The sequence below is a fragment of the Dreissena polymorpha genome, chromosome 2, assembly GCF_020536995.1.
Source record: "Dreissena polymorpha isolate Duluth1 chromosome 2, UMN_Dpol_1.0, whole genome shotgun sequence".
In the NCBI taxonomy this organism is placed as follows: domain Eukaryota; kingdom Metazoa; phylum Mollusca; class Bivalvia; order Myida; family Dreissenidae; genus Dreissena; species Dreissena polymorpha.
In genome coordinates, this window is record NC_068356.1 from 120739312 (window position 1) to 120761778 (window position 22467).

Here is a 22467-nt window from a genome sequence, read left to right on the forward strand (position 1 = left end):
AACAAAAATAAAATTAAAGAAAGAAAAAAGTAATCCACACCTAGGCTCAAACCACTGACCCTTGGGGTAAATGTCTAGAGCTTAAACTACTCGGCCATCTGATATGACATAATAAAAGTTGTCTTTTATACTTTGTATCAGCAATCCTGGTTATGTCACAAAATATAACAATAACAACAGAACTTTCCAAATTATTTAAGCGTTTCTCGTTTGAAACGCTTTATAATTGTCAGGTTTTAAAATTGTCAAAAGATGGATGTAATAGATATTTTAGAGTATGGTAAGTGTTCAGTATTACTCTTCACTTGGAAAAAAAACTAAAATGAAAATATGCAAATCTGTTTTTGTTTTATTTTGTCATTTTATCAAAACATGAAAAGGTCTCTTTAATATAGCATGTGATAAAAATATTAGCATGATGTGGATCTAACTGAATAAGTACATTTAGTCTTCATGTTGTAAGTGGTACAGTAATGAATCTATGTAGAACCAAACATAAATAAAATAAACTTGCTATCTTATGAAATGAAAATAGCAGCTTTGAAATTACATTTCACACATTTTGTAAACAATTTTTCTTCTACCTTCATGAATATTGTCTCTAAATGCAGCATCTTTAATCTGAAATATCAGATGTCTACTGAACTTGGCTTCCGTGCTAAAAACATAAAGGAATATAAAATTAAATGAATACAAGAAAATGAAAAGTCTTATTCAAAGTGATGTTGGTGGCATAGTAGATATGCTGTTGACCTAGAAGGTTCTCGGTTTGAACCAAACTTTGAGAGCATTCTAAAGATATTAATTACTGGTTCTACCCAGGGAAAAGACTCAAATGTCTCAATAAACCTCAGAGCTGTGCATGACACAATCTATAAGTACCAATGTTATCAAAGAGCATACAAGTTAAATTAGTACCCAAGTATAAAATTAAGGCTGATAATGTAGCCAATATTACATCTTTCGCCAACTTATAGTTGAATAAATAATCATAAATATTTATATAATGTGTTCGCTTTACATACTTTTTACTGATTATGACAATAAACTTAACAATTAAATGTATAAAATGATACAACAATAGAATGATATTTTGGATAAATTATAAGTGAGATGCAAGAATGTAACCAAGCTAGTTTCTTGGAAAACTGGGCTTAATGTATCTGCATAACGTTGTGCCAGATCAGCCAGTGCAATCAGCACAGGCTTACCAGGGAGAAAACTTTCCGCTTTCATGGACAAAATATTAACAGGATGCCTCAACAAAAATCCAGTTTAGGCAGAAAGCATAATTCCAGATTAGCCAGTGCAGACTGCACAGGCTAATAAGGGACTATACTGTACACACATGCATTCAGCCAGTTTTTCCAAGAGACCAGCTCAGTGGTCAACCAATCAGAAGACAGTTAACAAACCTTGAATCTAAATCCAACACATCGTCACGAGTGCAACTGATGTTAAAGATCGTCTTTAATGCACAACATACAACCTGAAACAGCGAGTTTCATCTCAATATGGAATACTACTTTTTCAAATAAATAAATCAGTAAAACCATGATAAAATACAAGTTTATTGTCTATCAAACAATTATAATCTTACCTTTCTTCTATTTAAATATGACACAGGCAATTTATGTATTAACATAATACCAATCCACTACAATACTGAAAAGTCTTAAAGTCATATAGAGGGGAGTATCTTGCTGAACAAAGTCTTCGTGCCACTGTCCTTTGGCTATTGTCTGAATAGCACCAATAGAGGCATTCTCTGGGAAAGCTGGGCTTAATGCATGTGCATGAAGTGTCGCCCCAGACTAGCATCTGCAGTCTGCACAGGCTTATCTGGGACAACATTTTACACTACATGCAATTCTCCGTTTAAAGAAGTCTCTCCTAAACAAGAAACAAGTCTCGGTAGAAAGTGTTCTTCCTGCACAGGCTTATCTGGGACCACACTTTACACACATGCATTAAGCCCGATTTTCGCAGAGAACATCTGTTTTATTCATGTATGCTCCAAACGTGATGATGTATTTCTTGCGATTAATTAGTAGTAGTAATGGTGACCAACTGTGATAATATATACATACATAATTTGTTCATGTTTTCCTTCCGTTTGCATCACATGGGTTTTATTTACACGGGAGACAGGAAAATCACTCTTGTATTTTTTACAGCAACCTGATTACATTTTTTATAAAGATTTTACTTTTTTTAAATATCTGCTTATAACAAACAGTTGCTACCTGGATAAAAGTGTCCACCATTGTGTCTCCATCAGCACCCATATTGACTACCCGGTCATACTCCAGGTCAAAGTACAGCTTGCACACGGCTCCTTCAGGAATCACCTCATAGTGGTGCCTCTTGTCTGCGGCCAGCTGTCTGAATAGCGCCATTCAAAATAAAATACTTTAAGGCTTAATATTTCATACATTGTCAACACTTAACACAAGTAAAACTTTTGTCGAAAGTGAACAAAACTTGTGCATAACTTTGCCAAAGACAATGCAATCATACCTATGACTAAGTTCAAGGGCACGGAACTAAAAAAATTAATGGATCTACATATACACTTCAATGTGAAGATATCTTGCGAGTTTCAGTAAAAAGGTGAGATAAATGTAGAAGTTTGATTCACAAACCTATAGCTTTTTATATGGTAGCAATGCCTATATTTAAGTTCCAGGGCAAGTAACTCCGTAACAGTTGGTTTTGCACCATTTTGAGGCCCTCGGAATAGGCAAACATCTTTTTCTGACCATTTTGGGAAAAATTGCAAATTCCGGATTGGGAATTGTTTCGCGCAAAAAGTTCACTGATTTGGGAAAATCTAATTTAATATAACTTAATAATAATTCAAATAATAACAAGGGCTGTTTGTAAAACATGCATGCCCCCCATATGGGTTGTCAGTTGTAGTGGCAGCCATTGTGTGAATACGTTTTTTGTCACTGTGACCTTGACCTTTGACCTAGTGACCTGAAAATCAATAGGGGCCATCTGCCAGTCATGATCAATGTACCTATGAAGTTTCATGATCCAAGGCCTAATTATTCTTGAGTTATCATCCGGAAACCATTTTACTGTTTCGAGTCACTGTGACCTTGACCTTTGACCAAGTGACCTGAAAATCAATAGGGGTCATCTGCCAGTCATGATCAATGTTCCTATGAATTTTCATGATCCTAGGCCTAAGCATTCTTGAGTTATCATCCGGAAACCATTTAACTGTTTCGAGTCACTGTGACCTTGACCTTTGACCTAGTTACCTGAAAATCAATAGATGTCATCTGCCAGTCAAGGGGTCATCTGCCAGTCATGATCAATGTACCTATGAAATTTAATGATCCTAGGGGTAAGCATTCTTGAGTTATCATCTGGAAACCATTTTACTGTTTCGAGTCACTGTGACCTTGACCTTTGACCTAGGAACCTGAAAATCAATAGGAGTCATCTGCCAGTCAAAGGGTCATCTGCCAGTCATGATCAATGTACCTATGAAGTTTCATGATCCTAGGTGTAAGCCTTCTTGAGTTATCATCCGGAAACCATTTTATTGTTTCGAGTCACTGTGACCTTGAACTTTGACCTAGTGACCTGAAAATCAATAGTGGTCATCTGCCAGTCATGAACAATGTACCTTTGTACATTTGTTATGGATATGGAGTTTATTTCTTATTTGTAATTTGTTAACCATTTTGTATTGGGAATGGATATGTTTAACATGTTTAATGGACCCGTAAATACGTCAGGAAAAGGATTGATTTAGTTTGACATAAATTGGGAAATTGGTGATGTCTTTTCACTCCCAAATACTTTCAAATTGAGAATAAAAGTGTTGTACCGGGTATGCATCATGTTGTGTAAGGTTTAACTTATAGACCTGGATAGTGATGAACTCAATGTTTCCATTTATCTATACAAAACAATATTTGATTTTATTGAAACCTGAAATTTGTATTTTAAGGCAGTCATTTGGGAAAAGTATATACTTTGTGATTGATAATGGGGCCCTGTGATTGATAATGGGGCCCTGTGATTGATAATGGGGCCCTGTGATTGATAATGGGACCCTGTGATTGATAATGGGGCCCTGTGATTGATAATGGGGCCATGTGATTGATAATGGGGCCCTGTGATTGATAATGGGACCCTGTAATTGATAATGGGGCCCTGTGATTGATAATGGGGCCCATTGTCAGCCTCAGATTGGACCAAAAAACAACTGAGGAATAAATGGATCACTGCTCATAAAAATTATGTCTTTACATGTATACTTCATGGTGATAATATATTTGAAGTTTAAATGCAATTACTGGAGAAATGTAGAAGTTAGAAGCTTGATTCTGCTGATCACCATTATTTTAAATAAAACAAGGGCACATAACTCAGAAACTTGTAGATCATGATTGGGTGGCGTGCACATCTTCACTCTACGGTGATAACATATGTCAAGTTTCAATCACTTGAAAAAAGTGGAAGAAGTTCACTCCATACACTTTAAACATCCAATACAGACAAAACTACGAATCCACTGACCGACCAACCAACAGAGTGACTTCAATATACACCACCCACCTTTGTATGGAGAAATACACTAATTAAATTATATCAAGTCACAATCTATCACTCCGAAAGTGCGATTTTTAAAACGCATAAAGTAAAGAACATTCTGAGGACCTCACAGGGTTAGTCAAAAGTATTCACTTTAAAATATTTTACTTGAATATTATTAACATATTCTCACAATTCAGCTCATAACCCAGCAATATTCAGTTTCAGTTTAGAAGAACAGAAAATAGCAACAAACGAAAGCACAACAGTTGGCTGCGTACTCATATTGGTGCCAGAAGTGTGGATAGCTAGCAGCCAAGTACATTCTCTGACCATTGTTGCCTTCAAAACAGTCACTCTCAAAGGCAAACACATGGAGATCCTACAATCAGACATGCACATATAAGGCTCAATAAAAACATTCAAGAAGACAATCATACTAACAATGCATTTTTGCCGACTGGCTGAGCTTCTTTATAAAGACTATCAGATACAATTCATCTATGTTTGATATACTGATCATATAATAATTTTAATGACAACTATAAACATTTTTATGTTTGATAAACTGATCATATAATAATTTTAATGACAACTATAAGCATTGTTCATGCATGCATCATTAAAAATAACATCAGATACTAATAAAATCTTAAGTATCGGTACATATGTTTACCAATATGATATTTGTCTTTTTGTTAAGACTGTCTTAATTGTGAGAAAATTTGAAGCAACAAAGCCAACAAGACACAAAAGTTGTTCACCAACATAAAGGCTTTTAATTAAAATTAAATTTTAATTAAAACTTAAAACATAGATGATAACTTTTCTGGCAGCTTTGAATTTTAAATAGTTTAGTAATATTAGTAAATTTGTAGAGACATCCAAAACAAAAATTTATACAAGGTATTTGGAAATTAATAATAATAATGGATCAGTCTATGATTATTGTTCATGTACCAGTTCCATTTTAAGATTTGTTTTCAAAGGTAACCTGTAACTCTTTATTTACAAGGACACCACTCTTTCTGTACACTTTTTTTGTGTGCTTACCTTGTAGGTGCTGCGACATAAATTGATAGCATCCTGCTGTCGGAAAAATGTTTCCCATCTAACGGATGGTCCAAGAATCCTAGGTAGAAATAATGTATAAGAAATGTAAACTTTTAGTTGTCATGTCCTTAATTTATTAAAAGTAATAAATGTACGTATAATGTATATACACTGTTTGTATTATCTGTTCGTCGGTAAGCACTGCTGATGTTTGTTCTTCGTCGTCCACTGTCAGCCACGTCTTGATGTCTTCTTCCGTCAATGGTCCCAGGGCTTGCTTGGCGTTGAGCATGCCGTGGTTGTTGAAACCTTCGTAGTCCTCAACTCGTTGTTCGGCTTCCCTAATATCAGATTCATCAAACCCATCGAAGTCACTGTCGCTGTCGGCTTGTTCACCGACAGCGTCACCCAGGCCTTTCCGCCAGCACGCTGCTATACAGGAGGCGGACACTTCGCTCCATGCCGTAGCGAACAGGTACATAGCGTCCTTGATTGTGACCTGCTTAAGATAGTCCGTCAGGTTTTGTCACTGTCTATTATGGCCGTGATTAGTTGTCGCCTGTAGTTTCGTTTCGTTGTGGATATAATTCCCATGTCACATGGCTGTATTTTAGATGGAAGGACACGACTATCTGCCCATCCCGCGACTTGAGATCCTTAGGATGGGCGGCACAGTTGTCCACAAGAAGGAGCGCCTTCAGTGGGAGTTTCTTCTGACGAAGATACTTCCTCACTTCAGGCACAAACTTCTTGTGGAACCAGTCTTCAAATATTGCCCCCGTCATCCACGCGTTACTCGAGAAGTCATAGTGGACTGGTAGCGTTTTTAGATTGACATGGTGGAAGCAACGCGGTTTTTCGTACTTCCCGATGATCAGGGGCTGGAGCTTGTGGGTACCCGACGTGTTGCAGCATAGCAGAGGGGTTAGTCTGTTTTTGCTTTGCTTGAAGCCGAGTGTTTTTTTATTGTCACTCGACTGTGCGAGGCTTTTGTCGGGTAGCATTTTGTAGTAGAGTCCCGTTTCGTCGCAGTTATATACCTGCGACGCAACGTAACCTTGATCTTCAATGATTTTTCGGAGCTCTTCCGGGTACGCTTCAGCCGCTTCTGTGTCCGCAGAATTCTCCTCACCCCGGATGGTTACTTGCTTTATACCATGGCGGTGTTTGAAGTTGCGCAACCATCCGGTGCTGCCCTCGAACGAGTTGTTTTCAGGGTGTAACATTTTGTTGAATTTTAGGGCCTGGTGTTGTATATTGGGGCCAGATATGGGCATACCTTCGTTACGCGCCTGTGTGAACCAGGTTATTACTGCCTTATCGAGTTCAGTATCATTAGCACCCTTAAACCGTTTGCGTTTCTGGTCTGGGGTGTCATTTCCGATATTGCTGTTCGTAGCTTTTCTTCATCTTTTAGCCACCCTCTTAACGTACCTTCGGGGACACCAAATTCCTTTATTATCGATGTACGGGATTGACCAGCCTTTATCTTGTCTATAATCTCGATCTTCTCAACAATCGAGAACTGTTTACGTTTGTGTGTGACACTATTGCTCGTATCCATATTTGTGATTTATTTCGTGTACAGAGACAGAATGACCAGTTGCGAAATTTAACGCTTTATATACCAGTAAACTGCCATTATTACCTATGCAGTGACACGAATTGCTCATTTCTTAAGTGTTAAAAACAACACCGTCCGAGTGCAAACAACGCTGTCACTTATCGACTGTTTTTCACGCTTCATTGCGTGCCAAATTAAACCGCGAAATATAGGGTGTTAATACTAGGTAGAACCGGTTTTTTGCTTAAGTTAGCGAATTCTCAGATTAAAACATGTCATTTAGTGATCATGCTTGTTGGAATTATGGGATCCATAGCCAAAGCGCGATATATTGGACAACGCGATATACCGGTCCGCGATATATCGACATAATTCTTTAGCATGACACACAGACCAATGATGGTGAACAAATGTTCCAAATGATTTAAAAGTCTCACAATAAATGACAAAGTTATGGCCCGGACAAGCTCATTTTTTACTTTTGAACTCCAAGTGTGACCTCAACCTTGGAGATATCAACGTAATTTTTTTAATGACACACCGTCCAATAATTTTGAACAAATGTACCGAGTACCGGTTATTTTAAAATCTCACAATGAATGACAAAGTTATGGCCCTGACACGATCATTTATGGTCATTTTTTACCTTTGAACTCAAATGTGACCTTGACGTTGCAGATATCGGCGTAATTCTTTCGCATGACACACCGTCCAATGGTGGTGAACAAATGGGCCAAATGATTTTAAAATCTCACAATAAACGAGATAGTTATGGCCCAGACAAGCTCATTTATGGCCATTTTCTACCTTTGAACTCAAAGTGTGACCTTGACCTTGGAGATACAGACGTTATTCTTTCGCATGACACACCCTCCTATGATGGTGAACATATGTGCCAAATGATTTTAAAGTCTCACAATAAATGACACAGTTATGGCCCGGACAAACATTTGACCTTTGAACTCCAAGTGTGACCTTGAACTTGGAGATATTGACGTACTTCTTTCACATGACATACTGTCCCTTATGGTTCGGACAAACTTTTGGTTTATAAAGCACTAAGTGAACCGTGACCTAGTTTTTGACCCGGCATGACCCATATTCAAACTTGACCTAGACATCATCTAGATACAACTTCTGACCCAGTTTGGTGAAGATCGGATGCAATTTTCGGGAGAGAGTGGACAGACCAGCACAGTGACTCCTACAAATAGCCCCCATTTCCAATGGTAATGGGGGTACAAAAAGTAAGTGACGAGAACAGGCAACAGTTCAAAATTTTGTTGTAGCAATAAAAGCAGGATAAAACTCAATCTAAAAACAAGGGCGGTTTTTAAAACAAGCATGCCCCCCCCCATATGGGCTGTCAGTTGTAGTGGCAGCCATTGTGTGAATACGGTTTTTGTCACTGTGACCTTGACCTAGTGACCTGAAAATCAATAGGGGTCATCTGCCAGTGATGATCAATGTACCTATGAAGTTTCATGATCCTAGGCTTATTATTCTTGAGTTATCATCAGGAAACCATTTTACTGTTTTGAGTCACTGTGACCGTGACCTTTGACCTAGTGACCTGAAAATTAATAGGGGTCATCTGCCAGTTATGATCAATGTACCTATGAAGTTTCATGATCCTAGGCGTAAGCATTCTTGAGTTATCATCCGGAAACCATTTTACTGTTTCGAGTCACTGTGACCTTGACCTTTGACCTAGTGACCTGAAGATCAATAGGGGTCATCTGCCAGTCATGATCAATGTACCTATTAAGTTTCATGATCCTAGGTGTAAGCATTCTTGAGTTATCATCCGGAAACCATTTTACTAATTTGAGTCACTGTGACCTTGACCTTTGACCTGAAAATCAATAGGGGTCATCTGCCAGTCATGATCAATTTACCTATGAAGTTTCATTATCTTAGGCGTAAGCATTCTTGAGTTATCATCCGGAAACCATTTTATTATTTCGAGTCACTGTGACCTTGACCTTTGACCTAGTGACCTGAAAATCAAGAGGGGTCATCTGCCAGTCATGATCAATCTACCTATGAAGTTTCATGATCCTAGGCCAAAGCGTTCTTGAGTTATCATCAGGAAACCATTTTACTATTTCGAGTCACTGTGACCTTGAACGTTGACCTAGTGACCTGAAAATCAATAGGGGTCATCTGCCAGTCATGATCAATGTACCTATAAATTTTCATGATCCTAGGCTTAAGCGTTCTTGAGTTATCATCTGGAAACCATCTGGTGGACGGACGGACGGACATGAGCAAAACAATATACCCCCTCTTCTTCGAAGGGGGGCATACAAATAATGGATATACCTGCTTGGAAAAGGTTTAGGTATTTTCTCTTCTTTGAACTGTTTTTCTTTTGATTCTACAGCATTCTGGAGCCCAATCCATTTTCTAAAAAGTAAATACCAAACAGCTTTCCTCATTTATGCAGTTTGTACAAATCAGGCAGTTTCACTCTCTCACACATGAACCAATGTTGTTGTTTTTCACAATTTTGGGAATGGGACAAATTAGAGCCCTATGCATTTGGTAAAATCAATTGTTGTGACTCATTTGGGAAAATTCAGTGTTTTTTTTTTTGGCTCACAAATACAATGAAATTGAGAATAAAAGTGTCTTTTAACATTGTATATGTACTTGCTTATGTGCAACTCATTCAGCTGAAAAAGGACAATAATGGAATGTTATTGTTTTTTTTAAACCTTCTATTGGGAAAAGCATTATACTTACCGAAATTAGGATTGTGTCAATTGTCTGTCCGAAATTTGACCAAAAACACACTGTGAATGCATTCTTTACAAATTAATTGTGTTTTGTTTGAAATCCACTATTTTTTTTAATGTCAATTGATAAAGCAAGCATTTAATTATTGGTCTGACAAGGACTTTAAAGAAAGAAACCAATTATAATAAGTCTCAGCACTTCACGCACATTTTACCAATAAAATGCTACCTTATTGTAAACACTGTTGTGGTTTTCATGCTACCTTATTGTAAACACTGTTGTGGTTTTCATGCTACCTTATTGTAAACACTGTTGTGGTTTTCATGCTACCTCATTGTAAACACTGTTGTGGTTTTCATGCTACCTCATTGTAAACACTGTTGTGGTTTTCATCAAAACTCAAGCACAGGCTAATCCAAGTATGCAATTTTAAAAAATCAATTTGGCTTAAAGAAACACATTCAATAAATTTATGTATACATGTTAAAGACCCATAGAGAAAGCAAACTCTAAACTCTACAAATGTATCTTATATTGTGATTACTACATGTTAATGAAACTGCACCAAAAATTTAGAAATTCAGGACCCATATCAGGCTTCCCAAGTTGTATCAGCACATGCTTCATGTATTAACAGGTACAATTTTATCAAATACTTATACAAAGACAATAATAAACATATTTTAATACATTAAACATGATTTTTTTTAATATCGGTCCACTTTGTCTTTTGGTCATGGACCAGTTCATGTAAGATTATGAATATGCACATAGAAATAATAAAAATGAATAATTACTATAGTAAACATAAGCCATGCAGCAAAAGCTCTTTTGAAGACATACCGTTTATTCTTGGGTCCATAAAATGTTGAAACCGGCAACATGACTGACTTATTCGTTGATCATCATAACTGCAACAACATGTATATTATTAAGACAAAATTAAGTACATCATATATTTATTTCATTGTTTTTTTATTAATATTGTACCATGACCTATGTTCCATGGAGACCTATTATTGGCGATTTTGATTTCATAAAGGTCTAGACTCTTGTACTCATGTCAATTGCAACAGTATTTTGTTTTAGTACCCATACAATGATTGAAAATAAAGACTACTACAACAAAAGTTACTTAAACTAAAATAAGCAAAATTTATCAATATAACATACATTAAACAATCTATTGGGTTTTTTCATTTATTTTCACATACATAGCAAAGTGAAGGAGACAAGTGTTAACACAACACTTTCATTTACAAGTATTTAATTGATTTAAGAAAAAATTATGTTCACATTCTACCTATTTTCAGAAAATGTTGCATACAATCATAGCAGGTTCTAGAATAAGTGCTGTTCTCACACACACTACCCGTTTCCATCCACATCAATTTGAATGTGTTTGTGGATAAATGCTCAAAACAAAAAGTTGATAAAACAACGAAATCAAACCAAAAGCTGGAGTTTGAATTGATGATTACAATCTTACTGATGTACCGGAGATAGTTGATGTAGATGATTGATCTAGATCTATCTTGCAAAGGATTCCGTAGATAGTCGATGAATAAATAAGCATATTTTCAAATTAGAAATACTCGTTGTTTTTTACTGCAAGAACTCAAACATTTTCTTGAACTGTTTAGGTATTTGAAACTTGGATTTTTATCATTATCTGTGAGCACCCCATATTAAGAATGTTGTTTTAATTTGCAAATAGGGATATATTTATGATAAGATGGTGTGTTTTTTAATATGCCTGAAAATAGTTTATGTTGCTCATTTTACCAATTAAGGTGCCGTCTGGATTCCAGGCGACAGAGTTAACATGAAAAATGCCATTACCAGTTGCTACTCCCAGCCACACACAGGGTTAATAGCTAGGAGTTTGATTATTCCAACTATATAAAGAAAGGCCTTATCAGGAACAACTTTTAGTTGCAATAATACGACTCTCAGCTTTATAACCCAAGGGGTCCGCCATACCAAAAATTATCAAAGGCTCTGGGAATAAGTTTATATGGACTAGAATAAATTTGAGCTGGACGTAAGTACTCATAAAAGCTCAAAGCGTTCAAGAACAACAAGTGGTGAAACATGCTGTTAACAAGCAAATTTGTTGAATTGATATCCCCAGCCCTAGGTTGGCGCTAAGGAAAAAAAATTAGTAGCCAAATTTCAGCACTACGATAACGACCCACATTATAACCTTATTTGCTCAATGAACGACATAATCATTATCATGAATCTATAGGTATCAACAATGACTGTATTAAATTATCAATGAAGTCACATTTAAATAAATTATTTGTTACCTGAAATCAAATAATTTTATGTTTTTTTTTTATTTTTCATTTTTTTTTCATGCACTGGCATAAACAGTATACAATGTTAGAACTTTCAGATATGCCCCGGTCTTTGATTGGTTTGGTCTTGCGTAACTCTTATTCGCCACCCCCCCTTCTCCCAATAATTTTTGACGTAGTCTGGTGCTTCTTGATTCTTGAAAAATACATTTACTGCAATGTATTCTTGAATTGACATATTTTTCCATAGTTGCAATGTATAATTTATTGAAACGTACCGGTAAATTTGTAAGTCTTAAATACTGCATGTACTGAGTGGCTAGGCTATATTTAGTTACACAGTTTTTAAAAAAGCATGCTTTGCATGCGTAGAACTTGGAATTGCAGACGACAGCAATAATTTTGCGCTCTTTCTTATAACACTGGTTTTACATGGCATACCGGTATTAATGCATGGTGAAATAGTTATTATCACGTGGCTGTAGAAAAACGGTGTAAATCAGTTCTACAAATAGAAATGATACAATATACATGCACTGGATTTAATTTGTTACCGCATCAAATTATTAACGGGTTTTGTTTTTCACCTACTCGCCGTAAGTAATTTTACACTGCTCACCAATTGCAATTAACTTCTCATAATTAATGATTGTTTACAGTACGGTAAATAGGTGTGATGATGATGCCCGAAATCGCCTTTAATGCACTGCTTTATTTACCGGTTTTATATCACGTATTAATGCTACAACCGTGATTCATTGTTAATAAACCTGCGATAAACGCTTACTCTGTGACCGACGTCAATCAAAAATAATAATCGCTATATAACTCCGCCTCCATAAACATTCCCGTAACCGATTGGACGTTAAATATCACAGTTTTACGAATGGAAAGTTACCCGAAAATTTCCCGTGATGCATCTGTCAGCATACATGACTGTGTTATGTGGCTTGAATATACGATACGGGCATCCGTTTATCTCTTATCAATGGACTATCTATTACCACCTGGAGCTTTTATGGCGATTACATGTGGAAATCGGTACCGAGTTCTCTTTAAAAGTAGGGAATATTATATACTTACAGAGAAATATCAGGTTTTTTTGCAATCGCCATTTTCATTCACATTTTAAACTTTAATCGCCAGCTGAAAGATTCAATCGCCTATGGCGATTTTGGCGATCGGAAACGCTAACATAGCCAGCCGATATGCTTCTAGACACAAGTGTTATATTTGACACTCAAGATACAAAGGGCCATAACTCCCTTATAAACAGATGGTGTACAATGCCATTTGGCGTGCATCATCCTTTTATTGATATACATACCCATACCAAGTTTCAATGAAATCCGCCAAAGCACTTCCAAGATATGGCTTCGTACACACACAAAAAAGCATTTTTTCAAGACACAAAGGGCCATAACTCCGTTATTAACAGATGATGTACAATGCCATTTGGCGTGCATCATTCTCTTATCCATATATATACTCACAGCAAGTTTCAATGAAATCCGCCAAAGCACTTCCAAGATATGGCTCCGGACGGACGGAAAGACGGACGGACAACGCCAAAACAATATCCCTGCGCCTATGGCGGGGGATAATAAAAACATTTGACATGAATTAAGCAAGAATTCAATAAATCTTTAAAGGTTAATCGTTTGTTTTTGCATTGTTGGCATTAATTCACTGGTAAATAGAGGATGTTTAAAGGGACCTTTCACAGATTTTGGCATGCATTGAAGTTTGTCATTAAATGCTTTATATTGATAAATATAAACATTGGATCGAAAAAGCTCCATTAAAAAAAAAGAGAATAAAACTAAAGAAAGAAAAAAAATAACCCTTAACTGAGCTGAAACCACTGACCCCTGGAGAAAAAGTCTACCACCTAGACCACTCAGCCATCCGTGCTCATACAGTAAATGATGCATTTTATCATTTATATAAGCAATCCTTGTAGTGTCACAAAATATAACGACAACAACAGAACTCTCCAAATTATTCAATCGATTCGCGTTGCAATGCTTTATGATTTTCAGGTTTTTAAATCGTCAAAAGATGCATATAATGGATAGTTTAGAGCATGGTAAATGTTCAGTATTTTTGTTTCCTCACGAATAACATAATTGCGATGGAAATTTGCTAATCTGAAACAATTTTTTAAAGTTTGCCAATTTACCAAAACGTGAAAGGGTCCCTTTAAAATGTAGTGAAATAAGGTCACTTCCAACAGCCTTGCTGTTGGGCTAGCTCTTTAGCGACGTGGTTAAAGTGTCTGACTACCACTCTGGAGGTCGTGGGTTCAATCCCCGGCCTGAGCTCAGTATTTTCACATTACTGGCGATGAGGCAAAAAGAACAGTGAATGCGGGAATGGGTCTGAGCTGTTTAATGGCTTCTGGGAGGACCATGCGGATGCAAAATATGCTGTAGTGGGCGTGTCTGGGCCTTACAACATTAAAAGGGGGAGGAGTGTAGTGAGGAGTGTAGTGAAATAAGGTCACTTCCAACAGCCTTGCTGTTTGGCTAGCTCTTTAGCGACGTGGTTAAAATGTCCGACTACCACTCTGGAGGTCGTGGGTTCAATCCCTGGCTTGAGCTCAGTATTTTCACATTAAAAACAAGAAATCAAAATTATACGGGCAAAAGCCCGCGAAGCGGACGTTGACCGTTTATTTGTTTCACTTTTCTGAAATACAAAGAGACATTACCTTATAGGGATACAAGTCAAATAATTTCTGCCGTCACCTATTTTCGCGATGGAAAATCATAGAGCGCTGGAGCACATAGGCACTTCGACAAACGCTATATGACACGTAGATGCATTCCTCATGAAATAATACGGCATGGCAGTAATTATTAAGTAGCGAATCGTACTCTATGTTATTGTATTATGATTTTCTACGATCAAAATACGTCTGTTTGCCTCCCTGTGTGAAACTTCCTGTTTCCCATAATGCATTGCAAATTGAAAATTGCTCTAGATGTTGTTAACAAAATCTTTAAAAAGATAACCCGTCTAAATTATTTGCGTACTTCCGGTTTTCAATACCGAATAAGATTAGTTTCGAATTAACTTCTTCAATGAACCCAATATTCTATAGTTAATATTATCCCTTTACATAAATAAACAATTGTTTAAAAGTTTAATATGTTCACAACATGAACGGCCGCGTTTCTTTCGTTGACAACTATACATGTCTGTGTGACGTCACTGCTTTCGTCGATACGTCATTAAGAAGTAAAAATTGAAACTGACATACTCTGGTGGATGTTTACATTGTTAGGGTTAGGGTTAGGATAATATAAATGAATGTTAATTTTTGCTTAAATATAAATGTGCATAATGCAGTGCCAGTAGCACACTTTGCAGAAGTTTAGTTTTGTCAACTGTTTCTGATTACCACTGATTACTTACTTTTGAAGACCATATAAGAAGCGAAAGTGTAGGATACGGTATTCATTTTATTTGATGACTGCTTGTTATTATTTCTTTATAGAAGGCGTACTGGATGAGTGGAGTATTTTTTTTGGTTCTACATCTTTGATGAAGTCAACTCATTGACATTTAGTGCCATGACTGAGCGCCTTTTTTCAACAAACAAACGCGTGGTAGGAACTTACCGAATATATGCAAACTCATAACAGTGTGTCTAATACTACATGTGTTGAGTGCACAGAAAAAAGGGCGAGAAGATAGAGGTATAAATGAACATACTGAATGTGTTATTTTGTTTATGAGCTTGAACATACAAAAACTTGACTTTAATCATTGGGATGTACATGTAGTTTAATAATCGGGTTGTTATTTAATAATCATATTCATGTGGAAACTGCCTCATTCACATGCAATACGCAGCTGCTGTCTATATGTTTAATGCCACATTCCATAATGACTGAATATCTTTACTTTCAAAACATGAAAATGAATTAAATGAAATGAAAATAAACGAAATAATGTTATTAAATTCAGGTGAAAAATATTTGATTATATTTTATTTAAATATGGTTTGGTAAATTATTTACTGGTAAAACAATTCTTGTTGATAACAGTAAATTCGTGATAATAAGTATGTTGTTGTTTACTTTTTGTCTCACACATAAAGTGACAGGTACACTCATATATTTAGCGTTAAGCTTATGATGTGGGTCTTCATCATAAACCTAAATTTTTGCTACTAGTATTTTCTCCTTAGCACCAACCTAGTAATGTTCAATCTGTGTATGCCATAATCGATAGTTTTTACCAACTGTTAATTCCTGAGGATTCAGAAAAATACAATAAGTTTACCACATTTCATGACATAAGCTCTAACAGTGCGTAAGATATGCAAAGAGTATTGTGTCCAAAGCCAAAGGTAATATTTCTGGTCTGTGTAATTTTGCGCAGTGAATGAGGTCTATGCACTTCTTTCAAGATAGACGCAAACACTCCCGCAAGCATTGTTGCATTTATATATTTATTAACATTTATTAAGTACAAAAAGTTTTTCATTTACATATGCAGGGGATACATTTACGATGTCGATGATTTAGACATGGGACCAAGATAATGAAGTACGGCACCTTTCTTTTTTATGCTTAAGTTAAATAAAATCGTTTTAGAAATAATCTCACCCTAAAACATAAATGGCATCCCTGCATATGGAAAACATCAATAAAACACAGTTTCGCGAGATTTTTTTTTTAAATTCTAACATTGTTTTGAAAAATGGAAACAAAAAATGAAATACATGTTTAAGAGTTTGAAAACAGTACAAGGGGTTACTATACAAAAAGCATAGCTTCATAAACTTGTTTAACCCTTTCCTTGACAGCCATTTAGCCAATATAAGCCTCTCCAGTTACCACAAGACCTAGCTGCCTGCTGACCAGTGGCTGATAGCCATCTTATCAATATCAGTACCCCATCTTTACAGGCATTATTGGAAAAACCCTGTTTTATGACCCTTATTGCTTTTGAACCTGATATTCTCATAAAAATTGAAATATTATTGAAAAATACTATATATGAAAGTTTTAGCTAATAAAATTTCCTTTCCTGTGGTGTAAACTGTATGTTTCTACCTTAATTTATTGGTCAGTTATAGTCATGCAAAGTTGACTGTTGTGTGTTTTACTGCGTTTCAATGCAAATCTACCTCTTTGGAAACGCAACCCTTGTTGCCTTTAAACCTGATTTTCTCATAAAAGTTGAAATATTATTGAAAAACACTCAATATGAAAGTTTTAGCTAATAAAATTTCCTTTCCTGTGGTGTAAACTTAAGTTTCTACATTATTTTATTCATCAGTTATAGTCATGTAATGTTGACCGTTGTGTGTTTTACTGGGTTTAAATGCAAATCTCTTCCCAGCTCATATAGAAACTTTGCGAAGTTGGTGTGTTGAATCAAATACAAATAATTATATTTTGGATTTTTTTTTCTTACTTTCCAAACTGCAATTCTTCTTTCTTGAAGATTTTTTTTATTTTATAAATTCATTCTGCAAGCCTCAAAATTCATGTAAATTCTTATAAATAACTATAGAAAAACACAGAGTTTCTCAATTAACTTCATTCATTTTCAAAATCAATTGTATTATTTCTTATAAAATTCTTACCATACTTGGTATTTCTATTACATTAATTCACCAAATGATTTATAAACATTTATAGATACCGGTAACAATTTAATTGGATGTTGCATAATGTGCCATGAATATTCATATAATCAATTTGCATTTTATTACCGATCGAAATCCGGCAATGTCGGCGTCTTCAATAAGTCTTCAGTTCGTGTATTTATTTGCAAAATTCCAATTTTAGGCAGCTACTTTATTATCAAATACCGGTACTCCAGTTTATAATCTGATCGCCGACATATAACTTTATAACCCAGAAGTCGCCGACAAACCCGTGTATTCGTGCACCAAATAACAAAACGCTGAGGTAACATGGCACGCGCGCCAACGTCATTTGAAGACTACTGCTGCGTCCGGTAAACATGTTTATTCAAAGTGTCTAGAACCCGTGTTTCTTATCCCTAAATGTTAGATTAGCACGTGCGCTATTAATTATTATATTGGTCAGTTCAAAGGCATATTGAAGACCGCCGACTGCGTCTTTGTTTTATTGCCCAATCAAGCACCGATAATCCAATATCCTGTGTATTACGAAACACAAACTGAAAGAAATATGATATCTACATATCTCTAATGTGTGTAGTCGGATGCTAGCCCAAGTCGGTTATGAAATTGGCTACTAAGTTGTTTTCCTTAGCGCCAATGTAGATAGAAATATATTTATTATAATTTCATTACACAAAATGAGGAACAGCATACAATTGGTGAAAGCTTCCAATGCACTAATGTTTACATTTCAAAAGTATTTAGTATAACCAAAGTATATACTTAAGTATATTTATTTTCCAAAATAACGCGTGAAATGTGCCCTTTTTGAGGAAGCTCCCCTCTATTTTGAAAAGCTGGCTGGAGCACTGAATAAGAATGAAATCGATTTACACCCAAATCATAATATATCCCTATGGAACGTGTTTATTTTTGCGGCATTTTTAACGAGTTATTAATACGTTTTCGGAAAATGTCTAAATTAAATACGTATCGAGAATAGCAGTTATTTTAGGACATTACGAAATGCCCGAAGCGCGCATATCCCGGAACGTGATTTACGCATGTCAAATGGTAAACCCTTGTCTTGATTGGTCGCCAATTGCATCATTACTTTAAATAGCAACGTTACCGGATGTTTACTTGACAGTTTAGAAAAATGATGAACGTAGGTGTATATGCATTTCTGTTACACTTAAAACGTCATTTTAAGCATTTAAATAGCAAATTAAATCGTGCCTCGTAAAAACGCTTATATATATGGTAATAGATAGGGTAGTAGAAATGCGTAGATAACAGGGAATCGATACAGGCGTAGATACGCATATTTGACAGGGAATCGATAGGGTCGTAGAAACGCGTACCTGTCAAGGAAAGGGTTAGGATTTAAACAAATTATATTTTATTGCTTTGCTAAATTACATATTGTTTTGTAAAGAAATTGAAAGTTTTGTTGCATGATAATGTGCAGACATATATTACCCGTGTTATTTTTATCAAACATCAAATAAGCTTTTGCCCGTAAATTAGGTAGCACCTATTATCATATTACCTCAAATTTCAAATCACCTATATATTTTATATTTAAATTGTTCGTCCCGGCAGAATTATTTCAGTCCAAAGAACACTTAGCACGATTAAACTGCTAGAATTAATTATTTAATTATAATTGAAAAAGTGATCGTTTTTGTTTACTTTATTTTTCCCGCGCTTATGTCAAGAAATTTTTTCATTATTCGTTTGTATAACAATTTAAATCGATTAATAGTAATCTCTTTGGAAAATTATCGCTATTTCTCTTTTGTGAATCTTATAATCTAATATAAATATATATATATTAAATGATTTGTAAATAGTTCACATATTGAATTTTGGCTACACTTATATAGTTTAACATAATACAAATGAAGGTTGTATTAATAATTAGAATATAACAAACGAGTCGTCCATTGAACGACTGCATGTCACAATAATTGGGAAACACTCTTTTCCATGTTCCTGATTCCATTGGCTGTTTCGATAGGCTGTTTCGGCTATGGAAAATAGTTGTATGGCCATAGACGAGAAAGACCGGTTAGTGAAGAGAAAGACCGGTTATAGAACATTTAGTTTTAGAAAGACGTCGGAGGACTAAAAGATAAAAAGTAAATAGTAACATAAATTGCATTCTTAAATACGAATGAAATTATATATACTGGTACTAGTCTTCTATCTGCAATGGTCAAATATAAATGTGTATGGTGTACTACACGTATGGTTTATAAGTTTAATGTACATCGATAATAAATATATAATCAGGCAACTTGATAGTGCGCGTGCATGTGATGAGCGCTACTGCAAGTCGACTATGGCCACAGTAAATAACTATTAAAATGACAACATTGCTCATTTCTTCAAGTCGACTATGGCCACAGTGAATGACACTAAAAATGAAACAATTTTTCGTTACTGCAAGTCAAATATAGCTACAGTAAATGAAACTTAAAATGTCACCACTGTTCATTAATGAAAGTCGACTATGACCACAGCAAATGATTCTTAAAATGACACAATTGTTCATTACTGCAAGTAGACTATGGCCACAGTTAATCACTCTTAAAATGACACCATCGTTCATTACTGAAAGTCGACTATGGCCACAGCAAATGGCTCTTAAAATGTCCCCATCGTTCATTACTTCAAGTCGACTATGGCCACAGTAAATGACTCTTAAAAAGACACCATTTTTCAGTACTGCAAGTCGACTATGACCACAGTAAATGACTCTTTAAATGACACCTACGTCCAATGCTACAAGTCGACTATGGCCACAGTAAATGAATCTTAAAATTACACCATTGTTCATTACTGTAAGTTGACTATGGTCACAGTAAATGACTCTTAAAATGTCACCACTGTTCATTACTGCAAGTCGACTATGGCCACAGTAAATGACTCTTAAAATGACACCATCGTTCATTACTGCTAGTCAACTATGGCCGCAGTAAAAGACTCTTAAAATGACACCATCGTTCATTACTAAAAGTCGACTATGGCCACAGTAAATGACTCTTAAAATGACACCATCGTTCATTACTGCAATTCGACTATGGCCACAGTAAATGACTCTTAAAATAACACCATCGTTCATTACTGCTAGTCGACTATGGCCACAGTTAATGACTCTTAAAATGACACCACCGTTCATTACTGGAAGTCGACTATGGCCACAGTAAATGACTCTTAAAATTTCACCACTGTTCATTACTGCAGTTCGACTATGGCCACAGTAAATGACTCTTAAAATAACACAATCGTTCATTACTAAAAGTCGACTATGGCCACAGTAAATGACTCTTAAAATGTCACCACTGTTCATTACTGCAAGTCGACTATGGCCACAGTAAATGACTCTTAAAATGTCCCCAGTGTTCATTACTGCAAGTCGACTATGGTCACAGTAAATGACTCTTAAAATGACACCATCGTTCATTACTGCTAGTCGACTATGGCCACAGTAAATGCCTTTTAAAATGACACCATCGTTCATTACTAAAAGTCGACTATGGCCACAGTAAATGACTCTTAAAATGACACCATCGTTCATTACTGAAAGTCGACTATGGCCACAGTAAATTACTCTTAAAATTACACCATCGTTCATTACTGCAATTCGACTATGGCCACAGTTAATGACTCTTAAAATGACACCACCGTTCATTACTGGAAGTCGACTATGGCCACAGTAAATGACTCTTAAAATGTCACCACTGTTCATTACTGCAATTCGACTATGGCCACAGTAAATGACTCTTAAAATAACACCATCGTTCATTACTAAAAGTCGACTATGGCCACAGTAAATGACTCTTAAAATGTCACCACTGTTCATTACTAAAAGTCGACTATGGCCACAGTAAATGACTCTTAAAATGTCACCACTGTTCATTACTGCAAGTCGACTATGGCCACAGTAAATGATTTTTAAAATGACACCATCGTTCATAACTGCTAGTCGACTATGGACACAGTAAAAGACTCTTAAAATGACACCATCGTTCATTACTAAAAGTCGACTATGGCCACAGTAAATGACTCTTAAAATAACACCATCGTTCATTACTGCAATTCGACTATGGCCACAGTAAATGACTCTTAAAATGACACCATTGTACATTACTGCAAGTCGACTATGGCCACAGTAAATGACTCTTAAAATGACACCATTGTACATTACTGGAAGTCGACTATGGCCACAGTAAAATGACTCTTAAAATGTCACCACTGTTCATTACTGCAAGTCGACTATGGCCACAGTAAATGACTCTTAAAATGTCACCAGTGTTCATTACTGCAAGTCGACTATGGTCACAGTAAATGACTCTTAAAATGACACCATCGTTCATTACTGCTAGTCGACTATGGCCACAGTAAATGCCTTTTAAAATGACACCATCGTTCATTACTAAAAGTCGACTATGGCCACAGTAAATGACTCTTAAAATGACACCATCGTTCATTACTGAAAGTCGACTATGGCCACAGTAAATTACTCTTAAAATTACACCATCGTTCATTACTGCAATTCGACTATGGCCACAGTTAATGACTCTTAAAATGACACCACCGTTCATTACTGGAAGTCGACTATGGCCACA

At 35.9% G+C, this 22467-nt stretch overlaps 1 protein-coding gene across 6 annotated transcripts in view; it reads right to left on the reverse strand.

Moving 5' to 3' along the window:
• Nucleotides 1-19536, reverse strand: part of LOC127868758 (DNA-directed primase/polymerase protein-like) — a 35657-nt gene extending 16121 nt beyond the window's left edge. For 3 of the 6 annotated variants that reach the window (XR_008044239.1, XR_008044240.1, XM_052410790.1), the window contains exons 1-8: nucleotides 14933-15225; nucleotides 10760-10827; nucleotides 9500-9583; nucleotides 5611-5689; nucleotides 4839-4939; nucleotides 2247-2385; nucleotides 1416-1489; nucleotides 585-658 (exon numbers count right to left, since the gene is read on the reverse strand). Coding sequence is in view for 4 of the 6 variants with exons in the window: in XM_052410790.1 (XP_052266750.1) it covers nucleotides 585-658; nucleotides 1416-1489; nucleotides 2247-2385; nucleotides 4839-4939; nucleotides 5611-5689; nucleotides 9500-9583; nucleotides 10760-10800 (592 nt within the window). In the remaining 2 variants the exon portion in view is untranslated. Of the gene's footprint in view, nucleotides 1-584; nucleotides 659-1415; nucleotides 1490-2246; nucleotides 2386-4838; nucleotides 4940-5610; nucleotides 5690-9499; nucleotides 9584-10759; nucleotides 10828-14932; nucleotides 15234-19382 lie in introns of those variants that run through there. The other 3 variants (XM_052410791.1, XM_052410794.1, XM_052410792.1) reach the window with 3 other exon arrangements.
• Between the last annotated feature and the right edge of the window lie 2931 nt (nucleotides 19537-22467).